Consider the following 27,487-nt stretch of genomic DNA (forward strand, 5'->3'; position numbering starts at 1 on the left):
CCTGCACTTGCCAGGCAGGAGCTTGTGCCGCTGAGCTGTATCCCTAGCCCACCTGTGGTATTTTAAATTTTTTCCCCAGTACTGGAGATTGAACCTAGGGCCTTTACACCCTATGCAGTTCAGGCTGGCCTTGAGCTCACTGTGTAGCCCAGGCTGGTCTCGAACTTGCAACGATCCTCCTGCCTCAGCCTCCCGAGTGCTGGGATGACAGGTGTGCGTCACCAAGCCAGGCCTCAGCGCTTTTGAATATTTTAAAAACAATTTTTTGTTTTGTTTGTTTTGGCTTTTTGAGAGAGGGTTTCGTTTTGTAACTCAGGCTGGCCTTGCACTGGAGTCAACCCTCCTGCTTCAGAGATCACAGCATGCGCCACTGCGCCTGACTGTTTTATTTGGAGACAAAGTCTTGCTAAATGGCTCTGTTGCTCAGGGTGGACTCAAAACTTGCAGTCCTCCTGCCTCAGCCTCCCAGAGTGCAAGGATGATGGGCCTTCATGTTTGACTTTTTTGTGGTACTGGGGTTGTCTTTCCGCTCTCGCTCCTCTCCCCTTCTTCCCTATGTCCCCATTGAAAGCTCTAACGTGAACACATCCAGGCCCCAAACCTCGGGGCGCTGTGAGCGACTCTGTTCTCTGGGTCCTACAACCAACCTATCACCAAGTTCGGTCAGTTCCACTTCGACAACAAATCCTCCATTTTACCTTTCGTCCAACTCTCATTTTCTTGGAGGCTGGGTGCTGGGAGTGCACTCTCTCCTCCTTAAATCTGTCCACTTTCACTCAGGGGAGCCTGTTAAAACCGAAGCCATGAGCTGGACTTGGCACATGCCTGTAGTCCCAGCCCTTGGGAGGCTGAGGCAGGAGGATCGCAGTGAGTTCAAAGTCAGCCTGGGACTATGGTTTCAAAAAAACCAAAAACACAACACAATACAGCAAAACCAGAAAGCAGGGAGCCAGGCCTAGACTTCCTCTACCTAGTATTTTTTGTGGTTCCCGCCTTCCTCAGGATAACAACCTAAAAACCCTCTCAGTAGCCTGCTAGAACCTGCGCCACCCAGCTCATCACCCCACCACCTTCCTCTCTCACTCTTTCCCTTGCTCCCCCCACCACAGCTCCACTGATCTCTTCTCTGTGTCTTAAGGCATGTTCCAGCCCCAGGGCCTTTGCACAAACTGTATCCCCTCTTTCTCCCCTTCCCATGCAGCCAGCTCACATCCCATCCCTGCACACAGGGCTTCCCCATCCCTTACCTTGCTGGATATTCCTCTGTAGCAATTCTATGGAGTCATGGTGTTTGTTGAGTGAATGAATGTTATATTCCTCCCAAGAGAAGTAACTGCTTCAGCTTCCTCCCACCCCACTCTGATCTCAGCCCTCTGAGACCTGCGCCCCGCGGATGCCGGTGGCACCGCGCCTTTCTAGCACCTGAGTCCTTGACCTCTGTAGGGCAGCGATGACACTGTCACCTCCTTCCCTAATCACCTCCACCTGCTGCTGCCCGTCCTCCTTCCACATGCAGCTGCCACCAATCCCCCAGTCTCTCCATCTCCCTCCCTCCCCAGTGACCCCATTCACCAGCCACCAACGCCCACAGCAGCCGCAGCTGCTCAGCGCAGGTGACTAAGACTTCAGGCTTCTCACCAGGGCCAGCTGTCCCCTGGGCGCCACCCTGACCATCCCACAGAGCTTTCGGACTGAAGGTGATGGGCCGGGGCTGTCCACACTCAGCGCTGCCCACACGTAGCCCTGGGTTATCCTCTGTCCCCACACAGGTGGGAGCCCTTCACCCATGTGACAGCCAAAGTATTTCTGGACATTGCTAAAATCTGCCACAGCTGGCCTGGATTCCATGGGCCACTCGGCTAAGTTAGAAAGATTCTAGGCAGTGAGACAGGGCTGGGCCCAGGAAGGAGCCGGGGCAGAAGATGAGCCACCCTGCAACCTTGGAGGAGACAGACGCCCCTGCTGCAGGCAGATCCCAGGACAAAAGGTAAAGCGGACACACCCACATCGTAAGGATTGGTGTTCTAAATAGGTCTGTGTCACCCCGAGAAAGTCAGGAGTCGCCAGCCCAACCCTGGGAAGAGTCACTGCTCTCTAAGCTGCCGCTTGCTGCTTCCCTATTTGCCCCTGATTTAATCACTTTTATCTGAGCAATTAATCTTATTGGTTGACCGCAGTCCTGCCCCACGTCAGGTCCACATTGCGAGTTCCCAGGTTCTCCCCACCTTGGGCCCTCATGATTTAACTCTATAAAAGTCCTTGGAAAAGACAGAGTCTTTGGCAGCCTACTCGGGACTTCTCTCAAACAATTTTCTTTCTCTCAATAAATATATTCTTCTCTTAACTGCTGTTGTTCCTTTTTTTTGAGCGGGAGTCTTTTTGAGACACGGTCTCATTGGCCTTGAGTTCGCTTTGTAGCTCAGGCTGATCTCAACTCCCAGAGATCCTCCTGCCTCAGGCTCCCCAGGGCTGAGATGACAGGTGTGCACCACCACGCCCGGCTGACCCCTGCTGTTCCTAAAATTCATCTCTCAAGTTTAGAGAGCATGAACTGGTACCCTACATCCAGCCGGTTGGGAGTTTCGTTTCTCCAGATAAAAAGGGCTGGCATCATATGCACAGCTCGTGCCCTGGGTCACCTTGTCACGTGCCTCTTGGTCACCTCAGTTCTCCGAGCTCTCTCTAGAGGGAAGGAGGAAGGAGGCCTACGTCCAGCCGTCTGTCTGTCCGTGGGTCCGTGTGGGATTTGCTTAGGGACACAGAGCAGGAGGTCTCCTCCTGGCCGCAGCCACCCCACCCTTCTCTCCGGCTCTCCTCAGCCCTGGCCAGTCCCTCTGGGACCATCTGCCTTTGTGAATTTCGGGGTTTTCCAGGGTCCCAAAGGAGCTCTTGTTTGCCAGCATCATTGGGAAAACTAAGTCCCTGTGCTCTAATAAAATAACCCAGCCACAGGAGCTCCCCCGCCCCTCTAGCACCGTTCATGGCTCCCTGTGCCCACCGGCCACTCAGGTCCCCCTCGAAGCCCTTGGCAGCAGGCCTCCGGGTGTCCGCACCTCTCATGCCCCAGGCCAGGGAAAGCCACCTCCGAGCCCCCCCTCCCAGCTTCTCCGGGCCGAGCCCCGCCTCCTCGCCGGGACCTGTTGAAATCCGCCCCGCCCCGCGGCCCAGCTCAGAAGGCACATCCTTCACGTAGCCGCGCCTGCCGCCCCCGGGCCTGCTCGAGCAGCCAAGCGTCCATTACTTTGACATCCTCTTCTTTTCAAAACCATGTTCTCCCACCCCAGGCCCCGCAGAGAGACATCTAAACCAGGCCCTGGCGCGGGGTTGGGGGCCTGCTGACCCTGACCCGCGCTTGCTCAGGCCACCACCGGCACAACGCTGGTGTCAGCAACATCCGAGGGCAGGACTGAGCTCCTAGCACTCCTGGGCCAGCCTAGGACCAGACCCCATGCCAAAGGGCGTCTGGCCGTGGGCGGGGAGCGGAGCTGGCCCGGTGCTGCTGCAGGGGGCGCCTGGAGTCTCTGTGGGGGGCTGCTGGCTGCAGCACCCCAAGAGGGTGCAGCTCTGGTCTCAAATCAGAGACTCAGAAGGGGTGTTTCCCGAGGACTGGGTGGGGTGGGTCCAAGCACTCAGGAGGCTGAGGCAGGAAGACTGCGGTGATTCGAGGCCCTGTGTCAGGGCCGGGGATACAGCTCAGTGGCAGTGTGTCTGCCTGGCAAGCTTGAGGTCCTCAGTTCGATTATGCCCCCCAAAAAGGCCGCGTCTCAACAAACAAGCCAATGAACCAAGGGCTGCTAGGGTCTGGGAGTTTCTGGGGGCCCCAGAGGAGGCTCTGGGGTTGAGTGGGATCTTGTACAAGTGCAAGATGAGGAACTGGGGAGCCGCCCCTGAGTAGGGGGTCCTGAGGGGTGCAGCAGAGGGCCAGGGAGGGGTGGGGCACAGGGCGCTGATGGAAACAGCGGGCAGGAGGGCGGGCGGTCTGCTGCTGTCCGTCTGTTTGGTGGTCCTTCCTGCCTCTGCTTCCACCTCCCCGCGGCTCCTTTCCTCTGCCTCCCTGTCTGCGTCTCCTCGTCCGGTTTCCGGTTTCCATCGCTGGTTCTCCGGGTCCAGGCCGGCCAGACGGGGGCGTGGCCCTGCGAGGTCTGGGGGCGTGGTCTGGGAGTCTGGGCGTGGCCCGGAGGGACATGGGCGTGCCCGGGGCGGGGCTCCGGGCTTGGCCGGGCGGGGTTAAAGGGCCGGGCCGGACCGCGCCGTCAAAGCCGAGGTTGCAGCACCGGCAGATCAAGATCCAGGCTGGAGCACACGGCCCGCGGGGTGAGTGCACGCGGAGGTTCTGCGCCGTCATTGGAGCTGGGGCTGGGGAGCAGGGACGCTGCAGAGGGGGCCCCGGGTCCCAGCCCCCTGAGTGCCTCCAGGACCCTCGAGGGGGTGGTGTGACCTCAGCCGCTGCTGCTTTCGTGCACGCCTTTTATTTTTATTTTTTCTCTCCTTTCCGCGTGCATCTTGGAGTCCTGAGGGCGTCTCCTGCCTGCACCTCGGTGGTGGATAGGGGCTCACTGGGACCCCCGTCTCCCAGCCAGAACATCCCAGAGGGCCCTGCGCTCCAGGCGGTGCCACCTGAGGGCTCGCAGCTGTCACCCTGGCATGCTGTTGCTGCCTGCTCTGCAGGACAGGGCCTGCCAAGTACCCCTCTGTGCAGACCAAGTCCCAGCATGGGTTGCGGGGCGAGGACATCTGTCCACCAGATGCTATCTGGGATCCCAGGGCCGATCCTCTTCCCTTAAGCCAGCCTAGGGACTCTTGTAGAGCGGGGCCCAAGCTTGTCATTTCTGGGGACTCTCAGACAGGAGTCAGGGAGGCAGACAAGGAGGCAGAGGTGGAGGTTTTATAAAAAAGGAGTTGTTCTGGCTTCCGAGTGGGGTGAGGCTGGAGGTACCCTGTCTGTCTGCCCTGTACCCCCAGACAGTATCACTCCCCATCCATGAGGTGAGGCCCGCCGCTCCCCCACTGCAGGCTCCTGGAGCTGGGCCAGGGCAGAGCCGGTGAAGTCAAACTCCTCCCCAGAACTCACCTCTGAGCCGCTCCAGGAGAGGAGGAACCTCACCAGCACCCCCCAGCCACCCATGTCGTAGCAGAGGGTCCTGGGGCCACAGCAGGGAAGGGCATGCTCCGGGACACCCAGTGGGGGAGCTGGGATTTGAACAAACAAGCCCTGTCTGACCCCCAAACCCTGGGCCACTTTCTGATGGCCCTGCATGCCCATAGAGCCCGGCTTGGGTTTCTGGTTGGTAACAGGAGCTCCGGGCTGGTATCTCGGTGGCGGCCTGGGTTAATATCTGCGGAAGGGCTTAGGTGACCTGGGAGACATTCAGACAGACTGGAAGGTGGCCTCTCCTCCCTGACAAGCCTTGGGGTCTGTGCTCCCAATCCCCACTGGCCAGGGGACAATAAGGGTTATGATGGCAGTCATAGCAACAAGGGGAGTTCTCTGAGCAGGGGTTTTCTGTGTGTCCGGCAGTGAGTGAGCCGAGCCTGTCACCGCAGCCCGTGAGGTGGGGGAATGTGGTTCTGGCCTGCACAGAGAGGTGCAGCGCCTGCCTGAGGCCACACAGCATAGTAAAGCTTCTCTAAAGCCTGCCGCCCAGGCACAGCCACCCTCACAGTGTAGAGACATGAGCACACTCCAAGGATCTGGATTACCAGGGCCTGAAACGCCTTCTCTGCCAGCGTCTCCTTTGCACCGAGAAAACTGCCAGGCAAAGGCTGGGTTTACAGCTCATGTGGCATAAGCGCCTGCCTGGCAAGCGCAAGGTACCAAAAGAACCAGAAAACTGCGGGCATCCTGGTGCGGTGGCACATGCCTGTCATTCTTGTACTTGGAGGCTGAGGCAGGAGGACTGACACAAGTGTGAGGCCAGCCTGGGCTACATAGGGAGACCCCGACTCAACAAAAAGACAGAGGAAAGCAAGCAAGCCGCGGCCCTCAGAGCTTCAGCGAGATCCACCGGCCCTGGCCTGATTCCACTTGGCTCTGGGCTCCCTGAAGCATCTTCCCAGAACCCCAGGAATAGGGGTGCTCAGAGCAGAGGACTCCTAGAGCCCCTCTCCCTGCAGACCCTCTGGGGTGCTGTGTGGGGGTATGAGTTGCTGTGTGGGTGAGGCAACCCTTTGGTGCTAAGGAGGGGGAGAGGAGGGGAGAGGAGGGGGAAGGGGAGGGCAGAGTGGGGTGGGGGGCCGGGTTGCCCAGACCCAGGGAGGCAGTGGGGAGCCAGGTTGGGATGTGGGCTCATAGGGCCAGCCTCCCTGTGCTCCTGCTTCTCAGGAAGAGGCATGGATGTGGGACCAGGGACCAGGGACCAGCAGGGGTCCCTGTTCTGGGTTTTCTGCGGGAGCCCAAGCACCTTGCAGAACAAGTCCGGGTCTGGCAGTGGAGGTGGAGGCGGCAGGTGGACCTGACAAACCAGCGTGCCCTGGGCGTGGGCTCCCCACCTTGGCTGCTAGATAAGGTGCCTGGCCCGGGCGGGGTGGGCAGGGCCGCAGCCTCTTCCAGGGCGGGGCTGTCCGGCGCCTCCTTGGCATGGGGATGCAGGAGGGCTGGCACTGGGCGGGGGTGCACAGCACCCACCCACAGGCCTCTGAGGGTGCCGGCTTGGAGTTTCTTGGGCTGACGTGTACATTGGGATGTGGGGTCCCAGGCTTCCGCTCACAGCCCCCTGCCCAGCAGCCTTAGGGTGCAGGTCCTGTATTATTATTATTATTGGTGGTGGTGGCTGTTTTTGAGGCAGGGCTTCATTATATGGTTCAGGCTGGCCTTGAGCTCACTTTGTAGCGCAGGCTGGTCTCGAACTCGCCAGGATCCTCCTGCCTCAGCCTTCCAGTGCTGGGTTGGCAGGCATGCGCCCCCACACCAGGCTTGTATTATTATTAATGATTTTTATGGCGGTGCTGGGGGTGGAGCTCAGTGCCTCACATATACCAGGCTAACGCACTCCCGGGGTGCCAGGTTCCCCTCCTGCCGCTGTCAACCCGCTTTGCAGCTTCAGACCAGCCTTGAGCTCACTCTGCAGCCCAGGTTGACCTCAGAGGCCCCAGGGCTGGGCTTACAGGTATGTGTGAGCCCACACACCAAGCTTGAGGTTGCATTTTTAACAGGTGATATAGCTCAGTGCAGAGCACACGCCCGCCACACACAGGCTCCAGGGTTTGGTCCCCAGCACCAGTAAGAAAAAAAAATCAGTTTAAGTCAACCAATAACAAATGCCGGTAGGGTTGTGTGTATGGGGGGTAGACGGGTGCAACCACTGTGGAAATCAGTGTGGGAATTCCTCAGGAAACTAGGATGGAGGCCCCATTTGGGCCAGCTGTTCCCCTTCTGGGTATCTTCGTAGCAGAAGGGGAAACATCGTACCGCAGTGGTATATGTACACCGTGTTCATAGCAGCACAATGTTAACAGCCAGATCTTGGAAGCAACTCAAATGCCTATGAGCCAAAGAATGCAGGAAAAAGATGTGCCCCAGAGATACTCACCCCTCCCCTAGTTAGGGCCCCAGCCCCAGGGATACTCACCCCTCCCCTAGTTAGGGCCCCAGGCCCTGGGATACTCACCCCTCCCCGAGTTAGGGCCCCGAGGCCCTGGGATACTCACCCCTCACCGAGTTAGGGTCCTGAGCCCCAGGGATACTCACCCCTCCCCTAGTTAGGGCCCCGAGGCCCTGGGATACTCACCCCTCCCCTAGTTATGGCCCCGAGGCCCTGGGATACTCACCCCTCCCCGAGTTAGGGCCCCAGGCCCTGGGATACTCACCCCTCCCCGAGTGAGGGGTCTGAGCCCCATCTGTGAAGTGTCTGCAACTGTCAGAGCGTGGAAGGAATCTTGTGGGGACCTCCTGCCAGGGACCTCCTGCTCCCTGCCTGACTTCCTGGGCAGTGTCACCCAGCCTTTATTTATTTATTTTTAATTTTTTTGTCTTTCTGAGCCAGGGTCTCATTATGCAGTCCAGGCTGGCCTTGAGCTCACTTTGTAGCCCAGGCTGGTCTCGAACTCACAGCGATCCCTTCTGCCTCAGCCTCCCAAGTGCTGGGATCACAGTTGTGTGCCACCACAGACTTCTGATCAGTCATCTGATGACTAAGTGATCTCCTCCTTCCCTGGAGAGCCAGGGTCCTGCCGGTGCCCAGGGCACGGACTGAGTCTCTCATAGCTGGGCCTCGGAAGTGTCTGCTGACTGACTGCTAAGAAACCCAAGGCTTTCCCAAGGATGTGGCCTGGGGGAGCTGCTCAGAGCCTGATCACCTTGGAGGGCGCCTGCGCTGCTGACTTTCTGAGGTCTGAAAGAGACTGGCTTACTGCGGTCCAGCTGTTAAACCAGGGGGACATCTCTGTCCTCAGTTCAGAGCGCCCACCTCTGGCATGGGACTGGGGGCCTCTGCTTTGGTCTGGAGGCCTCTCTGTGAGGTCCCTGCCCTGTGCACGTCCCAGGGTCCAGCATAGGGAGCCTGCCACCCCTCCACCGGTCTCCGATTGCTTCTCTTTCTGGAGGGAGGTTTGCCGAACAGTTCAGGCCAGCCTTGAACTCACTCTGTGGGCTGACCTCCAACTGCCAGGGAATCCTCCTGCCTCAGCCTCTCGAGCTGCCGGATGACAGGTGTGATCATCACGCCTGGTGTGACGGTCCTGGGCTGAGGGTTTCGAGGCTTGGAGTGCAGGGTGCTGAATCCTTTCCCCGCTCTGCCGGCTGGGCTGCTCACTCACGGTGTGGTCTTGGTCCCACCAGGAGCTGACCCTCAGAGAAGGACCGAATGCTGGGGACTCTTCTGGACCACTGAGGGACGGCGGGCCTTAGAACGGAGAGCAGGTAGGGAGACCAGGCATGCACACACACGGCAGGACAGCCTGTTTCAGAACCACCCGGAGGTGGGGACGACCCCGGTGGCCAGCAGTAGAGGGGCGACCCACAGAAGAGGGTGCATCACTGACCGGCATGCACAGCTAAGCAACGATCCTCACCAAAGCCTGGGAGAAGCCTGCGGGCGCTTGACTGAGTCAGAGAAGCCAGGCTCAGGAGGCCACGAAGGCCCAGCCCCGAGTCCTGGAGCAGCCACAGGCCCAGGTCCACAGAGGAGACTGGCACCCACAGGGGCCCCGGGAAGGAGGAGCGGGAGTGGGGTGGACTCCAAGGCCAGCCTGGACTGCCTAGGGAGACCCTGTCTCCAAAAAACAACCAAACAAAGCAGAACAAAACAAAAACCAGTGAGAACAGCAGAGCGCAGTGGTGCACAGCTCTTAGCCCAGGCACTCAGGAGGCTGAGGCAGGAGAATCACCAATTCGAGGCCAGCCCGAGAAACTTAGTGTGATGCTGTCTCAGTACAACTGGTTTGGGAGGGGTCATGTTTTTTAAAGACAGGGTCTCGCTGTGCAGTCCAGGCTGGCCTTGAGCTCACTCTGTAGCCCAGGCTGGTCTCCAATTTGCAAGGATCCTCCTGCCTCAGCCTCCTGCGTGCTGGGATGGCAGGCGTGCGCCCCCACGCCTGGCTTCAGTACAGTTTTTACAGGGCTGGGGTGTAGCTCTGTGGTAAAGCACACCTGGCCTCGGTCTCTTAACACCGAAAAAGAGCAAAGATCACAGCTCAAGGGCACAGAGTGGGCCTCACGGAACCATGCGCCCGGCTGGCTGAGGTCACAGCTGGGGGTGAACCGGGCCACCGGGTCCTGCCTCGTGTCAGGCCCACCGTGCCGGCCCCCACGGTCCCCCGCGTGGGCGCAGGGGTGGCCGGGCTGCTGATGCCGCCCCGCCGTGTGTCCGCAGGATGCTGCCCGTCACTCACCACCTGCTGGACCTGCTGGGCCTGGAGAAGACGGCCTTCCGCGCCTGCGCCGTGTCCGCCCTGCTCCTCGCGCTGCTCTTTTCCCTCTTCCGCGGGCTGCTGGGCTTCCTGCAGCTGTGCTGGGCCTTCCGCCGCACCTGCCGCCGCCTGCGCTGCTTCCGCCAGCCGCAGCGCTGCCACTGGCTGCTGGGCCACCTGGGCATGGTGAGTGCGGGGCTGGGGGGCGCCGGCGGGTGCTGGGGCTGCAGCGGGGCTGCCGGCCCCCGAGAACCTGCTCGGGGTCGCATGTGGTCCTGTGTTAAGTTTAGAGCGAGGGTCTCTCTTTGGAGTCCAGGCTGGCCCTGAACTCACGGACAGCTTCCCGCCTCAGCCTCCCCAGTGCTGGGATGACAGGTGTGAGCCACCAGGCCTGGCTGGCATTTCTTTTTTTTTTATCTTATTTTTTTTTTATCGATACCAGAGATCGAACTCAGGACTGCCTGCTTGCAAAGCAGGCGCTTATGCTGCTGAGCTAAATCCCCAGCCCCTATCTTGATGGTTTTCACTCTTCCCCTGGCCCCTCCCTCCTCCCCAGGTCCCCTTCTCACGCGTTTCACTTTGTTCTTGCTTTTAGTTTGAGGCAGGGCCTCACTATGTGGTCCTGGGTGGCCTTGAATTTATGGGGATCCTCCTGCCTCAGCTTCCTGGGCAGGTGACTGTCCCCACAGAGGCCCGGGGAGGTGGAGCAGGGCCTGGGCCTGGGTTTAGACCCGGGCTGCCCCCCCGCCCTCCCTCAGCGCGCCCTCTGCCACCTCAGCTTTTTAGTTGGGGCAGGTGGGACCATCTCAGCAGCCACCCGGAGGTCAGAGACGAACCTAGATCTCGAGGTGGGGGAGCTTGGTGGGTTTGGACTCCGGCCTCTCCCTGCTCCACTCACCCGGCCGTCCACGGCTCTGTGGGATTCAGGGACCACTCTGCTGGCCCAGGTCTCTCCCTGAGCTCTGAGGTGGCCTTTGGAGAAGCAGATGGCGGCAGTGGTCGTGTGCTTGTGTTTTAGAGCCCTGGGTTCGAGTCCTGCCTCTGCTCTGTACTGCTTGTGTGACTTTTTGCAGGGAGGGGGTAATGGAGATGGAATCTCTGCCTTCAGAATGCCCGAGGCCTTTCGGGATTTTGAGGCAAGGTCCTGCTAAGGGGCCCAGGCTGGCCTGTCCAACCTTACCCAGCTTGCTCTATGTGACCTTGGCAAACCTATTACCCTCCCCGTGCCTCAGTTTCCCCTCTCACCTATCAGAGGTTGTAATAATCTCGCGGGTCTGTGCTTTGGATTCCCTGGAGTCGTGGTGGTCACCTGTGTGACCCACGGCGGAGGATGGGTACCCTCGGCTGCTGGCTTCTGGGGAAACCGGAAAGATCAGAAGATCTGGAGACAGTTTAAGCCTCTGGCTGGGCTGGACGTCCTAGCAGGAACAGGACATAGATCCTGGTTAGTAACTCTGCGTGCTGGGCCACCTCCTGCTCTGTGTCAGTTTATAGAAAGGACTTAGGCCCCCTGTGGTCGCCCACCAGGGTGGTTCCAGACATGTCCCCTCCCCGATCCATCAGCCCTCGGCCGAGCTCTTCAGAGGGTCCCCGCCGTGCGCCTCCCTGGGTGTCCACTACCAGCCAGAGAGCAGCTGGGGTCCAGGACCCGGTTCAGTTGCAAGGATAGGCACCAGGGCTCCAATTCGCCACCTGCGTGACCTTATCGAAGCTGTGCCTTCCGTCCAGACTCTTCCTCCCTGCTGGGTGAACTTCTATGCGATCTCCGAAGCCCAGCCCTGGCATTTCTCTCCAGGAAGCTCTCAATGGCTAAGGCCGTGGGTTCTGCCCAGCGTCAAGGCCCCAGGTGTGGTGGGTGCAGCTGTCTTCAGGGCCCAGGAGGTCTGGGCGAGGCCAGTTTTCCTGGGCGTGGACAGGCCAGGGCCTCACCTGGAGAAGAGGGGACGCTGGGCACAGCCGGCTTGCTCATCGGCTCACACCAGGAACCTGCCCCTGGAGCCCGGCCCTCCCTGGGTGAAATGGCCCTGGCAGCTGGGTGTGGCCGGGCGAGCCTGGAGCCCCAAAACCCTGGAGAGGCGGGAAGATCACAAGTTCAGGCCCAACCTGAACACGGAAACCCAGCTGGGTGGGAAGGGCCTGGGTTCACACTCTGGTACCCGCCTGCTGCATGATGGGTCTCCCCTGGTTTACGGGTTCCCAGGTTTAGATCCAAGCTCAGACAGATTGGATCACCGCATTTTCCCAGCAGCTGACGGTGACCTTGAGCTGGGATTCAGGTGACACAGAGGCGCCTGGGTCCCCACCGCTGCCTCAGCCAGTGCGCCTGAGTTTTGGAACTGGGGAGCTGGTGGTCAGGTGCCTGGTGCCTCTGTGGTGGGGTACCAGGGCCTGCCACACCTCCTGGGCCCCTTTTTTGGGTGCAGGGGTGACACTGCCGCCCGTTTCCAGCTGTGAGCCCCTCCCCCTTCTCACTGCCAGCACCCGGATTCTAGGGGCTTCTCAGAGCTGAGGGTTTCAGCCCCCAGGGCACCCCCAGCCTGTGCTGACCCCAGTCCCTCAGCCTCGGGGGCTGACTCAGACCCGGGGCCAGCGCCCCACCCGTGCTCTGAAACTCTGCCACGGCCGGAGCCAGGGGCCCCACGGCAGTACCATCCAGCACTCACCATTTCTGGTGTCTTCCCTTGTGTCCTTACCCATGTTTGAGGGACCTTTCTGTTAACCCGCCCTGGCAACCTTGCTTCTGGGCTGCTTTTTTTTTGAGACAGGATCTCGATGTCGAGCTCAGGCTGGCCTGGAGCTCACTCTGTAGCCCAGGCTGGTCTCGAATTCGCAGCGATCCTCCTGCCTCAGCCTCCCAAGTGCTGGGAAGACAGGGGTGAGCCATCGTGCCTGGCTCTGACATCCACTTTTTAAACAGCAAATATTTGATAAACACCAACCCTCACCACTCCTGAGTTTCCTGTTACTAATGCTCAGACGGAACCCAGGACCCAGGCAAGCACTCTGCCACTGAGCCACACCCCAGGTATCTACCCCTGCACTTTCTGTAAGTGACAGGATCCTGCTCTGGTGTCCAGGCCAGCAGAAGTGACCCTCCTGCCTCAGCCTCCCAGGCAGCTGGGACTGCAGGCGGCTGCCGCCATGCTGGGCTTATCTTTCTTTACTAAGCCCGGAGTGTTGAAGCCCACGCTGGGCTCTTGCTCTCTTTATTTCCCCCCACCCAGGGAGCTCGGGCTGGTCCCCCACTTCTCAGACAAGGAGGAGAAACTCAGAAAGATGCAGCCAGCTCCCCACAATCGCTCAGCATTTCTGGGGTTGTGTGGAGGCCAGGGAGGCGGCAGGAAGTAGGGTACAGGGAGGCTGTGCTGGGCACATGGGCACCGTCTCTGCCTTCTCTCCCCAGTACCTTCCAAACGAAAAAGGCCTTCAAGATGAGAAGAAGGTGCTGGATGAAATACACGATGTGATCCTGGTGTGGGCCGGGCCCGTCCTGCCAGTGTTGGTTCTGGTGCACCCCGATTACATCAAGCCTGTTCTCAGTGCCTCAGGTGGGTGAGCAGTGACCAAACCATCGAGTCCCACACTCTGTCTGAACTTCTAGACGGGTAGGATCTCTAGAAGAAGGGTCATTTGAGTAGGGCTTTGAGGAATAAATAGGAATTCACCAAAGCTGGAATGGCAGTGTGCATTATGGGAGCCATGGGGGCAAAAGTGTGACAATGCCTAAGACAGCCGTGAGCACTGAGGGGTCAGGGCCAAACACGTTCGGCTCAGTCATTCACTTAAGGGTTTGTCAGGCAGTCGTTACTCAATTCCAGATCCCGGCACTCCTGTTCTTTGGGTTGTTGTATTTCTGCCCTGACCAGGAATCTTGGTGGCTCATCCTGCTGGCTGCCCGTGTGTTTCCTGCCTCTCCTGGAAGGTGGTGGGCGGGGCCGTAGCTCTTCTCTGCGGTCCACGCCTGCCCCAAGGTGTGGGCATCTCAGGGTGTGCTGGGCAAGCTCCTACTCATCCTGAAGCACCCAGCGGCAGTGATCCCTCGCTGGGCTTTGCTGAGAGAACATGGCTCTGCCCCCTGGAGTTTCCGTCCTCAGTGCCAACCTTTCCGGGCTGGGTGTGTCTGTGTCCGTCTCTGTCTCCTTTGCATGTGGGGTCCTGGCCCCTGGCATGGCCGTGATGGAACCTCAGGGGCACCGGGCTGTGCCTCCCTTCTTCACCCCTGTGTAGTGCAGGGTGGTCTTGAACTTGTGGAGATGCTCCTGCCTCAGCCTCTGGAGTGCTGAGAGCACAGGGGTGCGCCCCCTGCCTGGCTAAGCAGCCTCTTAGTTCCTCTCCTTCCCCCTCCCCTCCCTCCCCTCCCCCATCCTCTCCCCTCTCCCACCCTCCTCCGCCCCTCCCTTCCGCACCCTCCCCCTCCCTCCCCTCCCCGTCCTCGGAACACGGCTCCCTGAGCTCCCCCTGTCCCCTGTGGGTTTCCCGGCAGCACACCACAATGGCCGGGACCTGGACCTGGCACCCAGGCTCTGCACTCTCCTCCTCTCCTCGCTCCTCAGGGCTCAGGCTGGCAGGCAGGCGGGAGTGGGGCTCCGGTCAGGGCCTCCCCTCCGCCCTGACCTGGGGAGGAAGCAGGGTTGGGTCCAGGTCCGCGTGCGGTCATGATGGCTCGGGTTTTATGGCGCTCTTTGTTGGTGAGAGCGCCACACAGCCCAGGCAGCCCTGCAGTGAGCGCCTGCGGGATCCGCAAGCTTTGCTTTTAATCTCTCTTTCCTGTGGGTTGCAGAAACTGAACTCAGAGCCTCGCGCTTGCCAGGTGCCCGTGGCCTGCAGGGGCCTCGCTCTCAGCCTCCCGTACCACCGCCCCGTGCCTGGCCAGGTTTTTCTGTTTCTTCTTTTCACTCTGTCCTCTGTCCTCTCTCTCTTGATTGCTTGAGGCAGCCTCTCGCTATGTCACGGAGGCTTCGGTCTTAAACTCACCATGTAGCCCAGATTGGTCTCCAATGTGCAGAGACCCTCCTACCTCGGCCTCCCGGGGCGGGCACCACGCCGGCTTCTAGCTGCCTTTCTAGGGAACCCCTTCACCAGGTCCACAGTGGCTGTGCGTTCATTTACCACTAACGGGGGACCTGGAAATTCCTCTCATGACTTTTTGGTGCCAATAAGCAGTGATTTATAATCGCAATAACAAAAGAGCCGACGAGGGCTGGGGATTTAGCTCAGTGGCATAAGCACCTGCCTTGCAAGCACATGGTCGTGAGTTCAATCCCCAGTTCCAAAAAAAAATCACACACACACACACAAAAAAGTCGTCAGTCAGTCATTTATCCATTTGTGAAGACACAGATTTAATGAGCATCTACTAGGTGCCAGCATCCTATGACCTGGCGAGTCTTACAGGGCTGTCACAGGCAGGAGCTTTCTGCTTCCCTGCTTTGGCAGCTAGAGAAACAGGGGAAACAGTGGCAAATTCATTAGTAGCCAGGGTCGGGCCGGGGCAGGAAGCCTGGTGGGACCCAGTCACCGCGACTGACACCCAGCTCTGAGGGTAACAGAGAGCATCTCCTCTGATTGTGATGCCTCTGATCTTTTTGCTGGAGGAAGAAAGTGATGGACAAGGCAGCCTGGACACCCTAGAAACTCTTGTGAGTTTCCTGGAATTAAGAGGCAGAGGCAGAGTGGAGGAAGGAGGGGTCTGAGGCTGGAGGAACAAAGCTTTGACAGGAGAGAGGATTAAGAGAAGGCTTCCTGGAGGCTACATCCGTGAAGCTGGGCTTTGAAGGATGCATAGGAGTTTGCCAGTTTGCTGTTCATCTAAAGGCACAGAGGTGGGAGAGCATCAGAGGAGTTTGGGTGACCCGGGTTGGCTGGAGAGGAGGAGATACTCGTGGGGAAGCCAGGGATGAGGCTGAGTTAAGCGGAGGCAGACTGAGAGGCACTGGCTTTGCGCTTGTCCTGGAGGGGATGGGGAGCCATGGGAGGTGCTGGAGCAGGGCAGCTCTTGCCTAGATCCAAGTCTCAGGAAGGCTCCTGAGGAGACCTGCTTGGGCACCAGAGGAGTGGCCACACTCTTCCCTCCTCTCCGGGGTGGCCTCCGAGGGGAGCTGCCTGGGGGTCCTGTCCAGGGCTCCAGGAGCAGCCGCACACTTTCTTCCTCCGGGGTGACTGTGGGGTTCACCTCTGTCGGCTTCCTTCTCCTACCCCGCCCCGCCTGGGAGCTCAGGGCAGGGTGCGCAGTGGAGCTCGCTCTGGGCTCCCACGCCGCCCAGCTCGGGCTGGGCCCAGGGAGCACCGCCGTCCTGATCAGGGGGATGACCGGGCAGGTGACCAGCAGGGCACTGGCCAGCTCCCGGGCACTGTGACCGTGGAGGCTGCTGAGTCACGCAGGGTAGAAGGGCACCATGTGGGCTCCGGATGCTCCCCCACCTAGGCCATCCAGGGTGGAGAAGTGGGGCCCACCCCCGCCCACCCATTCATTATGGGTCCATCTATTCATCTGTCCGTCCATCCACCCACCCGCGGTCAGTGGTCAGCATGGCCTCTTCCCCCGAGGGCTTCTAGCTCGTGTGAGGGTGCAGGGGAGGCGGAGGCGGGTGAGGAGGGCAGCGCCTCGGAGCAGAGCTGCGGCCCAGGCGAGGGCCGGGGGCAGAGGGTGCAGGCCCGGCCCCGGGGGCGCTGAGGGGAGCCTCGGGCTGCGGCTCCGTGGGGGACGCAGGTGTCTGCGGGGACAGAGTCAGATCCGCCAGGCCCTAGGGGCACGGGGAGCTGGGAGACACATGGCCGGTGGGGTTCGGGGTGGGCCAGGCTCACCCCCTAAGGATAATGGGGAGCCCGTGTTGCCATCAGCCTGTGATAGGATCTTTCTGGGGTGGATGTAGAGAATGAGGCTCAAGGAGTGGGGTGCGGGGGCTTCATCCAGAGATGTCCTAAGCACAAGTCAAGGGGCACTATCTGTATCTATTTAAAAAATATTAACTTTAGCCAGGTGTAGTGGCGCAGGCCTGTAATTACAGCACGTGGGAGGTTGGTCTCAAGTTCTCAGCAGCCCTCCTGCCTTGCACTTCCATGAAAGGGAACAGCTGGGTCAAATGAACTCTAGCCTTAGCTTTTGGGTAACTCTCCATGTGGAAGAGGCTATTAGAAAATGAAGGTCCGGGGATATAGCTCAGTGCTTTCCTGGCAAGTGTGAGGTTGTGAGTTCAATCCCTTGTACCAAACAAAGACACAAACAAACAAAACACCCCAAACCAAAAAGAAAACCAAAGAAATGATATTCCTTATTCTTGGATCGGTACAACCAATATAGCGAAAACAACCACACGTCCAAAGCTGTTATACAGATTTAACACAACCCTGGTCAAAAGACCAACAGCCTACCCCACAGAACCAGAGAAAACAGTCCTAAAATTCATTTGGAGTCAGAAGAGACCAAGAATAGCAAAACTATACTCAGCAACGTAGGCAAGGCAGGGGCGTCACAACCCCTGATCTGAAATTATACTACAAAGCTCCATGATAAAAACAGCATGGTACTGCAAAAAGCACAAAGCAAAACAACAGACCCCAGGTTCAGGGGACAGAATAGAAGATGCAAAAACAACTCCAAACACACTCAGCCACCTTCTCTTTGGTAAAAGGGCCAAACACCTTCACTGGAAGACAGAATAGGCAGAACTCTTGAAGACATGGGTGAAGGCAGACACTTCATGAACAAAAGGCTGATTGCACTGAAAATATTACAAGGATGTGACAGCTGGCCTCCCGTTGTATTAAAAAGCTATTGCACAGCAAAAGAAACCATTCACAGAGTGAAGAGACAACTCACAGAGTGGGGAAAACTTTCTTTTTTAACCAGTTGTAAGACCTATTTCAAAAATGGGCATTTGAAATGAATACACACTTCTCAGATGAAACACAAAGGCAAATAAATATATGGGAAAAAATGCTCAGCATTCCTGGTCATTCAAGAGATGTTAATTAAAACAAGGCTGAAATTCCCTCTCAGCCTGGTAAGAATGGCTGCTATCAAGAAATCACCAATAAGCTGGCTGTGGTGGCTCATGCCTGTCACCCCAGCACTCCGGAGGCTGAGGCAGGAGGATTCTTGCAAGTTTGAGACCAGCCTGGGCTCCAAAGTGAGCTCAAGGCCAGCCTGAACTGCATAGCCAGATCTTGTCTCAAAAGCAGAAAATCAACGAAGAGCAAAGCTCCCGGGCTGTGGGGAAGAGGCGCCTTCTGCCTGCTGGTGGGGGCACCAGTTGGCAGGGTGTCGGATCTTCACTGCCCGCTTCCTACCGCAGCGGCCGTGGCCCCCAAGGATGAATTTTTCTACAGTTTCCTGAAGCCCTGGCTGGGTGAGTGCCTGGGGGAGCCGGGGCGGGGCTTCCTTGGAGGAATACGGAGGGGGGTCCCTAAACCTCCTTCTCTGGGCCAGGGGATGGGCTGCTGCTCAGCAAGGGGGACAAGTGGAGCCGGCACCGGCGCCTGCTGACGCCCGCCTTCCACTTCGACATCCTGAAGCCCTACATGAAGATCTTCAACCAGTGCACCCACACCATGCACGTGAGCACGCAGGGGCCGGGCCGGCCGGGCGGGGGGCATCCCGGTGTGACCCTCAGAGCCCCCAGGACCAGCCCGCACCCCGCGGGCCGCCGCCCATGCGTCCTCTCCCCCAGAGCAAGTGGCGTCGGCAGCTGGGGCAGAAGCCGGTGGCCTCCTTCGACATGTTCGAGCACGTCAGCCTCATGACCCTGGACAGCCTCCAGAAATGCGTGTTCAGTTACAACAGCGACTGCCAGGAGTGAGTGGGGCGGGCACAGAGCAGCCACCGGGCGGGAGGGCAGGGGAAGGCGCCACCGTGGGCCACACGGGCCCGGGGAAGGGACGTCACCTCTGAGCCTCAGTTTCCTTATCCTAAAGAAAAGGGCATGCTAATCCTTTCCCCGGGTGGCAGCTCCGTGAGACAGTGTGCGTCAGCATCCTGGCATGGCGTGGGTACTCAGCAAACAGCACTTTCCCTCGTTCCGCTGTGCAGTCTTTGGAAAGTGCTGCAGCCTACTTTCTGAGCCTCGGCTTCGCTCTCTCTCTCTTTATCTTTTGATAAGTTCTTGCTATGCGGCACAGGCTGGCCTTGAAATCATGATGTAGCCCAGGCTGGCTTCAAATGCCCAGCGATCCTCCTGCCTCAGCCTCCCGAGTGCTGGGATGACAGGTGTGCGCTGCTGGCCCTGCCTGGAGAGGTTCATTGAACTCTCAGATTTGTGGGTGGAAATAGCAGACAGTACGGCCTCACCCAGGATGGGCTTGCGGATGGCACTATGGGCCAGGGCCAGGGTCAGGGTCAGAGTCAGGGTCAGGGTCAGGGGTCAAGGTCAGGGTCAGGGGCCAGGGTCAGGAGTCAGGGTCAGGGTCAGGGGTCAAGGCCAGGGTCAGGGGTCAGGGTCAGGGGTCAAGGCCAGGGTTAGGGGTCAGGGTCAGGGCTGGCGAGTGCAGGGCAGGGCAGGGAGCTGGAGGAGGGCGGGAAAGGTCGCTGGCGCTAGCCGGTGGGTGGCGCGGTCGGGGCTGACGGCCTGTGCTGGGCTCCGCCGCAGGAAGATGAGCGATTACATCTCGGCCATCATCGAGCTGAGCGCCCTGGTCGTGCGGCGCCAGTACCGCCTGCACCACTACCTCGAGGCCCTGTACTACCTCTCGGCCGACGGGCGGCGCTTCCGCCGCGCCTGCGCCGTGGTGCATCGCTTCACCACCGAGGTCATCCAGGAGCGGCGGAGGGCGCTGAGCCGGCAGGGCGCGGAGGGCTGGCTGAAGGCCAAGCAGGGCAGGACCCTGGACTTCATCGACGTGCTGCTGCTGGCCAGGGTGAGGCGCCCGCCCAGGGCCAGGGCGGGCCGGGGGAGAGTCACACCCAGGCGCCGAGACCAGCCTGCGAGTCTGTGCTAACAGAACTCATTCAAGCCTGGCCTCGATCAAACCTATCATCCTCCTGCCTCAGCCTCCTGAGTGGTCAGACTCCCTCGCTAAAATGTTTCAAGTAAATAAAACAACATAGTGGCTGTGTGGAACTCCGAGGCCCTCTGCTGAAATTCCTTTCCTGGCAGTATTCTCTAGGCCTAAAGCCTTCACACCAAGCTACATCCCCATTCTTTTCCAGTTTTTTTTTTATTTGGAGATTCACTCTTGCCAAGCTGCTAAATTGCCCAGGTTGGGATAGAACGTGTGTCTCCTGCCTCAGCCTCCCAGAGTGCTGGGAAGCCAAAGTGTGTGCTATCAGACCCGGCTCCCTCTCTGATATTTTTGTGCAGCATTGGGTTCTGGATCTAAAGAGTTCTAGGTCTCATCGCTGGCTGTGCCGCTCAGGGGCGCCTAGTGACGTCATGACCCCCAGTCTGTGCAAGTACAAATGAAATCGCCACTGAGCCACACCCTCAGCCTTTTTAAAATTTTACGGTGCATGAGGTCTCACTGTGTGGTACAGGCTTACACCCTCCAGCCTGAGCCTCCTGAGCGGCCCGGATTGCAGCTGTGCAGCATGGAGCTCATCCTATCCGGTACACGTTGCACACCGGCCTCCACTAGGACTAGAGATGGCACATCTCTGCCTGACAGGGGAACCTCCGTGCCAGAGTGGGATGCGGGCACTGAGTATCCTCTGCTGCCCCCTGCAGGATGAAGACGGAAACGAGCTGTCAGATGAGGACATCCGCGCTGAGGCGGACACCTTCATGTTCGAGGGTGAGGACGGGGTACCGGGTTGAAGGACGACAGGGACCCCGGCACCACAGCAGACACTCATCTGGCTGGCGATGGGGGCCTCCATCTGGATTCCTGATCTGCCTGCAGGTCACGACACAACCTCCAGTGGGCTGTCCTGGGTGCTGTTCAACTTGGCCAAGTACCCGGAGTACCAGGAGAAGTGCCGGGAGGAGATCCAGGAAATCATGAAAGGCCGGGAGCTGGAGGAGCTGGAGTGGTCAGTTTAAGGGCCCTGGGTGTCGAAGGCACGGGTTGGGGCCAGAGCCTTGGGTGCGAATCTCTCTCACTTAACTCACTGAGTGACGTTGGGTAGGTCCTTTTCCAGCTCAAACAAGGAAGTGACTATGCTGCCTGCGCCTAACTCAATACAGCAGTCTTGCAGTGTCTCAGTCAGCAATTGTCACAATGCTGCGTAACAAGCATCCCCTGCACCGGTGCTTTTACTTTTGGCTCTTGTGGCTGCGGGGCGTGGCTAAGTCCAGTTGGGGTGGCTTCCAAACTGCGCTGCACTCAGCTTCTTTCCCAGCATCACCTCACTCTCTCTGAACCAGAGGCTGCCCTGGGAGATGCTTTGCTCATGATGATTCTAGAAGTGTAACAGTCCTTCCCCAGTTCACTTAAGGTCACATTTTTAGGTAAGTGGCGTTAGGACGTCAACATTTTTTAAAAATCAGTTTTTCCTCCCATATATACTTTTCACCTCCCCCCCCACTTTTTTTTGTCTTTTTGAGGCAGGGTCTCTCTAGGCAATACTACTTGCTTTTAGTCCTATAAGAGCTTTTGGTGTATGGGTAACTTGGCTTTGAATTTAAATTGTTTTTACTTTTAAATTTAAAAATGAAAAAAGAATAAAAATGATACAGAATTTTTGGCTTTGAGTTTTAGGGTTCTTTAAAAAATTTTATGACAGTCTTGCAAGTTTCCCAAAGTGGTTTTGAACTTGTGATCTTCTTGGCTCAGCCTCCCAAATAGCTGGGACTACAGTGTCCACCACTGTGCCTGGGTTACCAGCTTCGGTTTTTGTGTTTGTTTTGTGAGAGGGTCTCTATGTGTAGTTCAGGCTGGCCTTGAACTCACCGTGTAGCCTGGGCTGGTCTTGAATTTGCAGTGATCCTCCTGCCTCAGCCTGCTGAGTGTGGGGATCACAAGTGTGCACTGCCATGCTCGGCTGAGTTAGCTGTGTTCAATGTCTTGGGCCAGGCTTTCCAAATACTCAGAAGGGTGAGGCAGGAAGGTTGCTGGAGCCTGGGCATTGAGTGCCAGCCTGGGCACCATTATGGGACCCCAATCTCTTTGTAAGAAAATAAATAATTCTGGTTTAGCAGTGCACACATGTAATCTCAGCACTTTGGAAGGCTGAGGCAGGAAGATCAATTTGAGCTCAGTCTGGGCAACTTAATGAAATCTTGTCTCAAAAAGATTAAAAAAAATAAAACCCTAGGGAGGTAGCTCTGTGTGAGGATCCTGGGTTCAATATCCAGTAGATGAAGGTGCATATGCGGTAATCCCAGCACTCAGGAGGCTGAGGCAGGAGGATCACTGGGAGTTCGAGGCCAGCCTGGGCTACACAGTGAGACCCTGTCTTAAAAAAGAAAATCTAGTAGATAAAGAAGCGGGTAAGGAATGGCAGGAGAGGAAGAGGAAAAGAAGAAGAAATGGAGGAAGAGGGTAGTAGAGGAAGAAAGAAGAAAGCAAACACTGACAGTGGACCAGAAGGCTAATAAACTGCTGTTCCGGGGGAGGCTGAGGTCCTGGCTGTACCTGGACCTCCCTGACCCCCCCCCCATGAGCCCTCAGTTAATAGCTTCCTGATTGGCCGAGCACTCCCGGCCCAGCCCAGCATGCGCTGCTCTGATTGGCTGGTGGGCAGACGGTTTGCATTCTGTGTCTGCAGAACCCGCCCAGCCACCGTGTGCGCGCATGCACGCACGCACGCGGGGCAGTCACTGTGCCTCTCTCCCCAGGGACGACCTGACCCAGTTACCCTTCACCACCATGTGCATCAAAGAAAGCCTGCGCCAGTTCCCGCCGGTCACCCTGGTCTCTCGACGCTGCACGCAGGACATCGCGCTGCCGGATGGGCGCGTCATCCCCAAAGGTGCGCAGCACGTGTGTCCCCTGCCCATCCCCGTCCCTAGGGGCCTGGCCACGCCCAGCTCGGTTACAGCATCTCTGTACCCAGGGCGGCTTCCCTGCACCCCTCTTGGGCTCGGGGTCCTGGGGGACCTTGGTTTCGTGTGGGGAGGGGGAAATGGGTGAGTCCAGGAGGAGAACAAGGGCGCAGATGGGACCGGGCCGGTTTCGCCAAATTCCCGACTGTTCTCGGCAGACTCATTTTGTGTGTGATATCCAGACTTGAACTCAGGACTTCACACAGTCTATGGAAGGGCTGTGCCGCCGAGCTACCAGCTTCACCCTTTAAAAATCTTCAGTGAAGGGGCTGGAGGTTTAGCTCAGCGGCATAAGCACCTGCCTTGCAAGCAGGCAATCGTGAGTTCGATCCCCGGTACCGATAAAAAGGAAAAAGACAAAAAAAAAAAATCTGCAGTGAAAGTACACAGGCAGCAGGGGCTTTCAGAAGATGCGGCCCAGGAAGTGGTGGCCGGTGGCTCACGGGACCGCCCTGGCTCCGGGCGAGGGCACTGTTTCCAGGGGTGACCCTGCTTGTCCCCACAGGAATCATCTGCATGATCAACATCTACGGGACCCACCACAATCCCACGGTGTGGCCAGACGCCAAGGTGAGCTCCTGCCCTGTCTCGGGACTCAGTAACCGCTTAAAGGAGGCGAGGATCATGTGGGCTCATGATTTTTAGCGGTTTCAGACCACGGTTGGGTGGCTCAAAGGCAGAAGGGGCCGCCAGGAAGCTAAGAGGGAGGAGCCTGGGAGAAGCCACGCCCGTCGGGAAGGCCACACCCCAGGCCACGCCCCCAGCCGCCCACCATCCGCTCTAGCTTTCAAGTGACCCACTTCTGCACATTTGAGAGTTTTGGAGGGCATTCTCTATCTAAATTATAACATGCCCCAAACATCCCTGCCCTCGGCTTCTTCCCAGAAAGGGCAGTCCTGGGGGCCAAGGAAGGCACCTGGTTTCAGGGCGCACTTGCCCTTCTCCCCATCCACTCATCCACTTGTTAATTCGTTAAGTTAAAAAAATAACAGTGACAGCGCATTTACCCAGTGCTGGACGCTGAAGCTGGAGGTGACGCTGTCTGCCTTTGTGGCATTTGCGGTGAGGTTTCTTGGGAAGACACACACACACACACACACACACACACACACACACACACGTCTAAGATCATTTTGCATGTTGATCAATGCCCCAGCGAAATAAAAATGCTGGAGCCGGCAGGGGGCGCTTTAGTTCAGGTGGTCAGAAAGGCCTTCCGGAGGAAGAGATTTTTGAGCACAGTTTTGAAGAGCGTGCAGGGCAGGGAGAAGTGTGTTCCAGGCAGAGGAAACTGCAAGTGCAAAGGCCCTGATGTAGGCAGGCACTCAGCATGTCTGATGGCAGGAGGAGGTGGGCATGGGCTGCACTGTGGTGAGAGGTGGTTGGTGTTGGGATGCGGTGTGGGGTGGCCCAGTCTCCCAGCTAGACTCATGCCCAGAGGTGGGGGTGAGTCGGGGTGGGTGAGAGACAAGCTGGAGCGCCTGGGCCAACCCCCCACCCAACTCATCCCTGGTCTTTCCTGTCTAGGTGTACAACCCATACCGCTTTGACCCAGTCAACCCACAGCAGCGCTCCCCGCTGGCTTATGTGCCTTTTTCTGCAGGACCCAGGTACGGCCTCTGTTTCCCCTAGCCCAAGTCATTCGTGGATGGCACAGAGCCCAGGGGAACGGGCACAGGACCTCCTGCCTCCTCAGTCCTCCATCCCTGAGTGGCCCCTGGGAGGCTGGGCCTGAGCCTTTGTGCCCCCTTCTGCAGGAACTGCATCGGACAGAGCTTCGCCATGGCGGAGATGCGTGTCGCCGTGGCGCTCACGCTGCTGCGCTTCCGCCTGAGCGTGGACCGAACGCGCAAGGTGCGGAGGAAGCCGGAGCTCATCCTGCGCACGGAGAACGGCATCTGGCTCAACGTGGAGCCGCTTCCTCGGCAGGGAGCCCAGGCCCCGCCCCTGAGAGCCCATGCCCCGCCCCCACGGAACTGAGGGCACAGGCCTTGTCCCTGGAAGTCCTGCTGGCTGGAGGAACAGGGCCCTTGCTGAGCCACCTGCGGTGCTAGCCACGCCCCTCAAGGCAAAGCTCCGCCCCTGACCTCCAATGGGAAGGACCAAGTCCGGCTCCGCCCCCTCGGAGTCCGCCAATCGAAGTCCTCAGGGCACGCTCCAGCCGAGCCGACTCCCAGGCTCCGCCCACTGGCCTTCCAAGGCTTAAGCCCCGCCTCTTGGACTCAAGCCCCGCCCCTCCCTGCTGGCTGCACTGAGCCTGGCTTTCAATGGAAGACTTGGAAGCTGGAACTGAGGTCAGCCGCGCCCCTGGACATTGCCCTGCGCGGGCCTCCGCCTCACAAGGACAGACTTCGGGCACCGTCCCCTGGCTTTTGTAGCTGTTTTGAAGCCTCTCGAGCCTCTTTCCACCAGCCCTGCTCACGGACTCTTGCCGAGTGTGCTGATCCTGCCAGAGTGAAAGTGTCCATCGCCAACGCAGGCCCAGCGGGCACTCCAGGGAGACGGGAGGCCGGGACGCCGTTTGTACCAGGACATAAACTCCGATGTTTTGGGAAAGTTTGCGCCTTCGTTTATTTTGTCAGTATATTCATTAAATATTTACCAGCGGACAGGCTTCCTGCCCTGGAAAGGGGTGGGTCACACATATGTCTGATTATTTACAGCCCGTGGCAAGTGCTGCAAACCCAAGACCCCGGTGCTTGGTGAACACGAGGGCACGGGCCTGGGCTCTGGGAGGGGCCGAGGTGCCAACAGGGGCCAGATGTACAGGCGTGAGCATGGCATGGTGGTACATGCCTGTAATTCCAGCACTGAGGAGGCCGAGACAGGAGGATCGCCGAGAGGTGAAGGTCATCCTGAACTACACAGTGAGACCTTGTCTCAAACTTTCCCATCACGTACAGAAATAAACAGAAGGTAGCATACGTGGAAAAGAAATCCCAGAACAACATGAAACAAAAACCAAACCATGACAGCGTGAGAATCTGTGTGTGTGTGTGTGTGTGTGTAGGGGGGACAGGCATTAAGGGCTCGGGCCTGGACGTCCCCGGCCTCGGGTGCTTCCTGTGTGCTCTTCCTGTCTTATTAGATCTCGCTCTGGGTCTCACTAGTCATGATCTCTTTAACCAAGGTGGAAACCGAGACCCCAGAGAAAAGCAACTCAAGTCCTCCAAACAACGCCAGGGCCAGGTCTCAGCGGGGCTCCGGAGTTCTTTCCAGCCCCACCCCCTCAGGCTCCCGGGCTGGACCTGGGTCCCCAAGTCTCCTTTTGAGTAGCAGCAGGTGGCGAAGGGGGCCCCCCTAAGGGCCCCCCTCCTGCCTTGACTGAAGATGCCCCTCATGCGAGGTTCTGGTGGCCTCTGACTGCTGCCCTTGGCAAACACCTCCTGCTCTCCTGGGTGCGACCTTGTCACCTTTGGGCTAACACCAACTGACCGATTAATCAGCTACGCCGCAGTCCAGCCTGGTCTTGTGGGCTCCACTTCTGGCTCTTCCCCTTCCTGGTGGTGGCTGTGAGCAGGTGACTGCCAGATTCCTTGTCCTGTGGATCTCAAGGGGGCACACGGAGTTTCCATCCAGGGCTCTAAGAAAGGAGAGGCAGGTGTGCTCCCAAGTCCTCGGGATGCTGCTACACTTGTGTGTCATGCTTTTCTGTTTTATTTATCAGCACACGTTTGCATACGCCATGACTGGTCACATTCAGAGGTACGTGTGCATAGCACGTCCAAATTGTTTTTCACATATTCTCCCCATCACCAGGTCCTCTTCCCATCTGTAAAGAATTTATTTCTCCGTTTCCTGTTATCTGTCTTTTCTTTGACTCTTTATTTAGATTTTGAGTTTCTCATATTAGAGAACCCATGTGACATTTAAGCTTGTGTATCTGATTTATTTCCTTTAATGTTCCGGTCTCAAGGTCCATCCGATTCCCTACAAATCCTTCATGGCAGAGAAGTATTTCACTGGCTAGAAAGCCATTTTTCCATCGCTTCATCTGTTGGTGGGTGTACAGGGCTGTGCCCAAGAGGTTTAGCTTTTATGAATTACACCGCTGTAAACATGAATGTGCCTGGATCACAGGAATGTCTTTAACTCTTCTGGGGAGACACCTAGGAGAGGAATATTTCTAGTTTTATATTTTAAGGGATCTTGGTACTGATTTCCATACTGGTTGTACTAGTTTAATCTCCCCCCAAACAATTTAGAAGGTTCCCCGCCACCCCTGCAGCCTTACCAGCATTAGTTATTAGATTTTTTCTTTTTCTTTTCTTTCTTTTGTCTTATTGAGACAGGGTCTCGCGATGCAGTTCAGGCTGGCCTTGAGCTCACTTTGTAGCCCAGGCTGGTCTCGAACTCTCAACGATCCTCTATCTCAGGCGCTCAAGTGCTGGGATTACAGGTGTGAGCCACCATGCCCAGCTCAGATTTTTTTTTTCTTGAGACAAGGTTTCTCGTGTTTGCTTGCACCGAGAATTGAGCTCAGGACCTTGCACTTGCCAGGCAGGCGCTGTGCAGCTGAACTGTACACTCCGCCCAGGATCTCACTTTATGATCCAGACTGGCCCTGAATTCACTGAAGCAGCCTAGGCTGAACTCGGGGCAATGCTCCTGCCTCAGCCTCCCGAGTGCTGACATTACAGGCATGCAAACCCGGCTCGTTATTAGATTTCTAGATGATGGGCATTCTTTCTGGAGTAAGATGAAATGTTAGTGTTGTTTCAGTT

At 57.9% G+C, this 27,487-nt stretch overlaps 1 protein-coding gene across 1 annotated transcript; it reads left to right on the forward strand.

The window, feature by feature from the left end:
* The first annotated feature begins 4,219 nt into the window (after window positions 1–4,219).
* LOC100733171 (ultra-long-chain fatty acid omega-hydroxylase) lies at window positions 4,220–25,372 on the forward strand. Its single transcript, XM_063228568.1, has 14 exons — window positions 4,220–4,314; window positions 8,777–8,857; window positions 9,810–10,032; window positions 13,250–13,394; window positions 18,141–18,194; window positions 18,275–18,402; window positions 18,516–18,640; window positions 19,431–19,698; window positions 20,505–20,571; window positions 20,680–20,809; window positions 22,557–22,690; window positions 23,269–23,333; window positions 24,291–24,373; window positions 24,521–25,372. The coding sequence occupies exons 3-14, from the start codon at window positions 9,811–9,813 to the stop codon at window positions 24,741–24,743; spliced, it is 1,644 nt and encodes a 547-aa protein (XP_063084638.1). The 5' UTR covers window positions 4,220–4,314; window positions 8,777–8,857; window position 9,810; the 3' UTR covers window positions 24,744–25,372.
* Window positions 25,373–27,487: the final 2,115 nt, after the last annotated feature.

The sequence above is a fragment of the Cavia porcellus genome, unplaced genomic scaffold (genome assembly GCF_034190915.1).
Source record: "Cavia porcellus strain 051 isolate PalLab524CR breed Dunkin Hartley unplaced genomic scaffold, mCavPor4.1 scaffold_17, whole genome shotgun sequence".
In the NCBI taxonomy this organism is placed as follows: Eukaryota; Metazoa; Chordata; class Mammalia; order Rodentia; family Caviidae; genus Cavia; species Cavia porcellus.

Bases quoted from the DNA above. Each gene is read 5' to 3' on its own strand.
- LOC100733171 (XM_063228568.1), top strand. From the start codon at position 9,811: ATGCTGCCCGTCACTCACCACCTGCTGGACCTGCTGGGCCTGGAGAAG. The intron at 18,403-18,515 runs GTGAGCACGCAG...CCTCTCCCCCAG, and splicing joins AGTGCACCCACACCATGCAC to AGCAAGTGGCGTCGGCAGCT. The intron at 18,641-19,430 runs GTGAGTGGGGCG...GCTCCGCCGCAG, and splicing joins TACAACAGCGACTGCCAGGA to GAAGATGAGCGATTACATCT.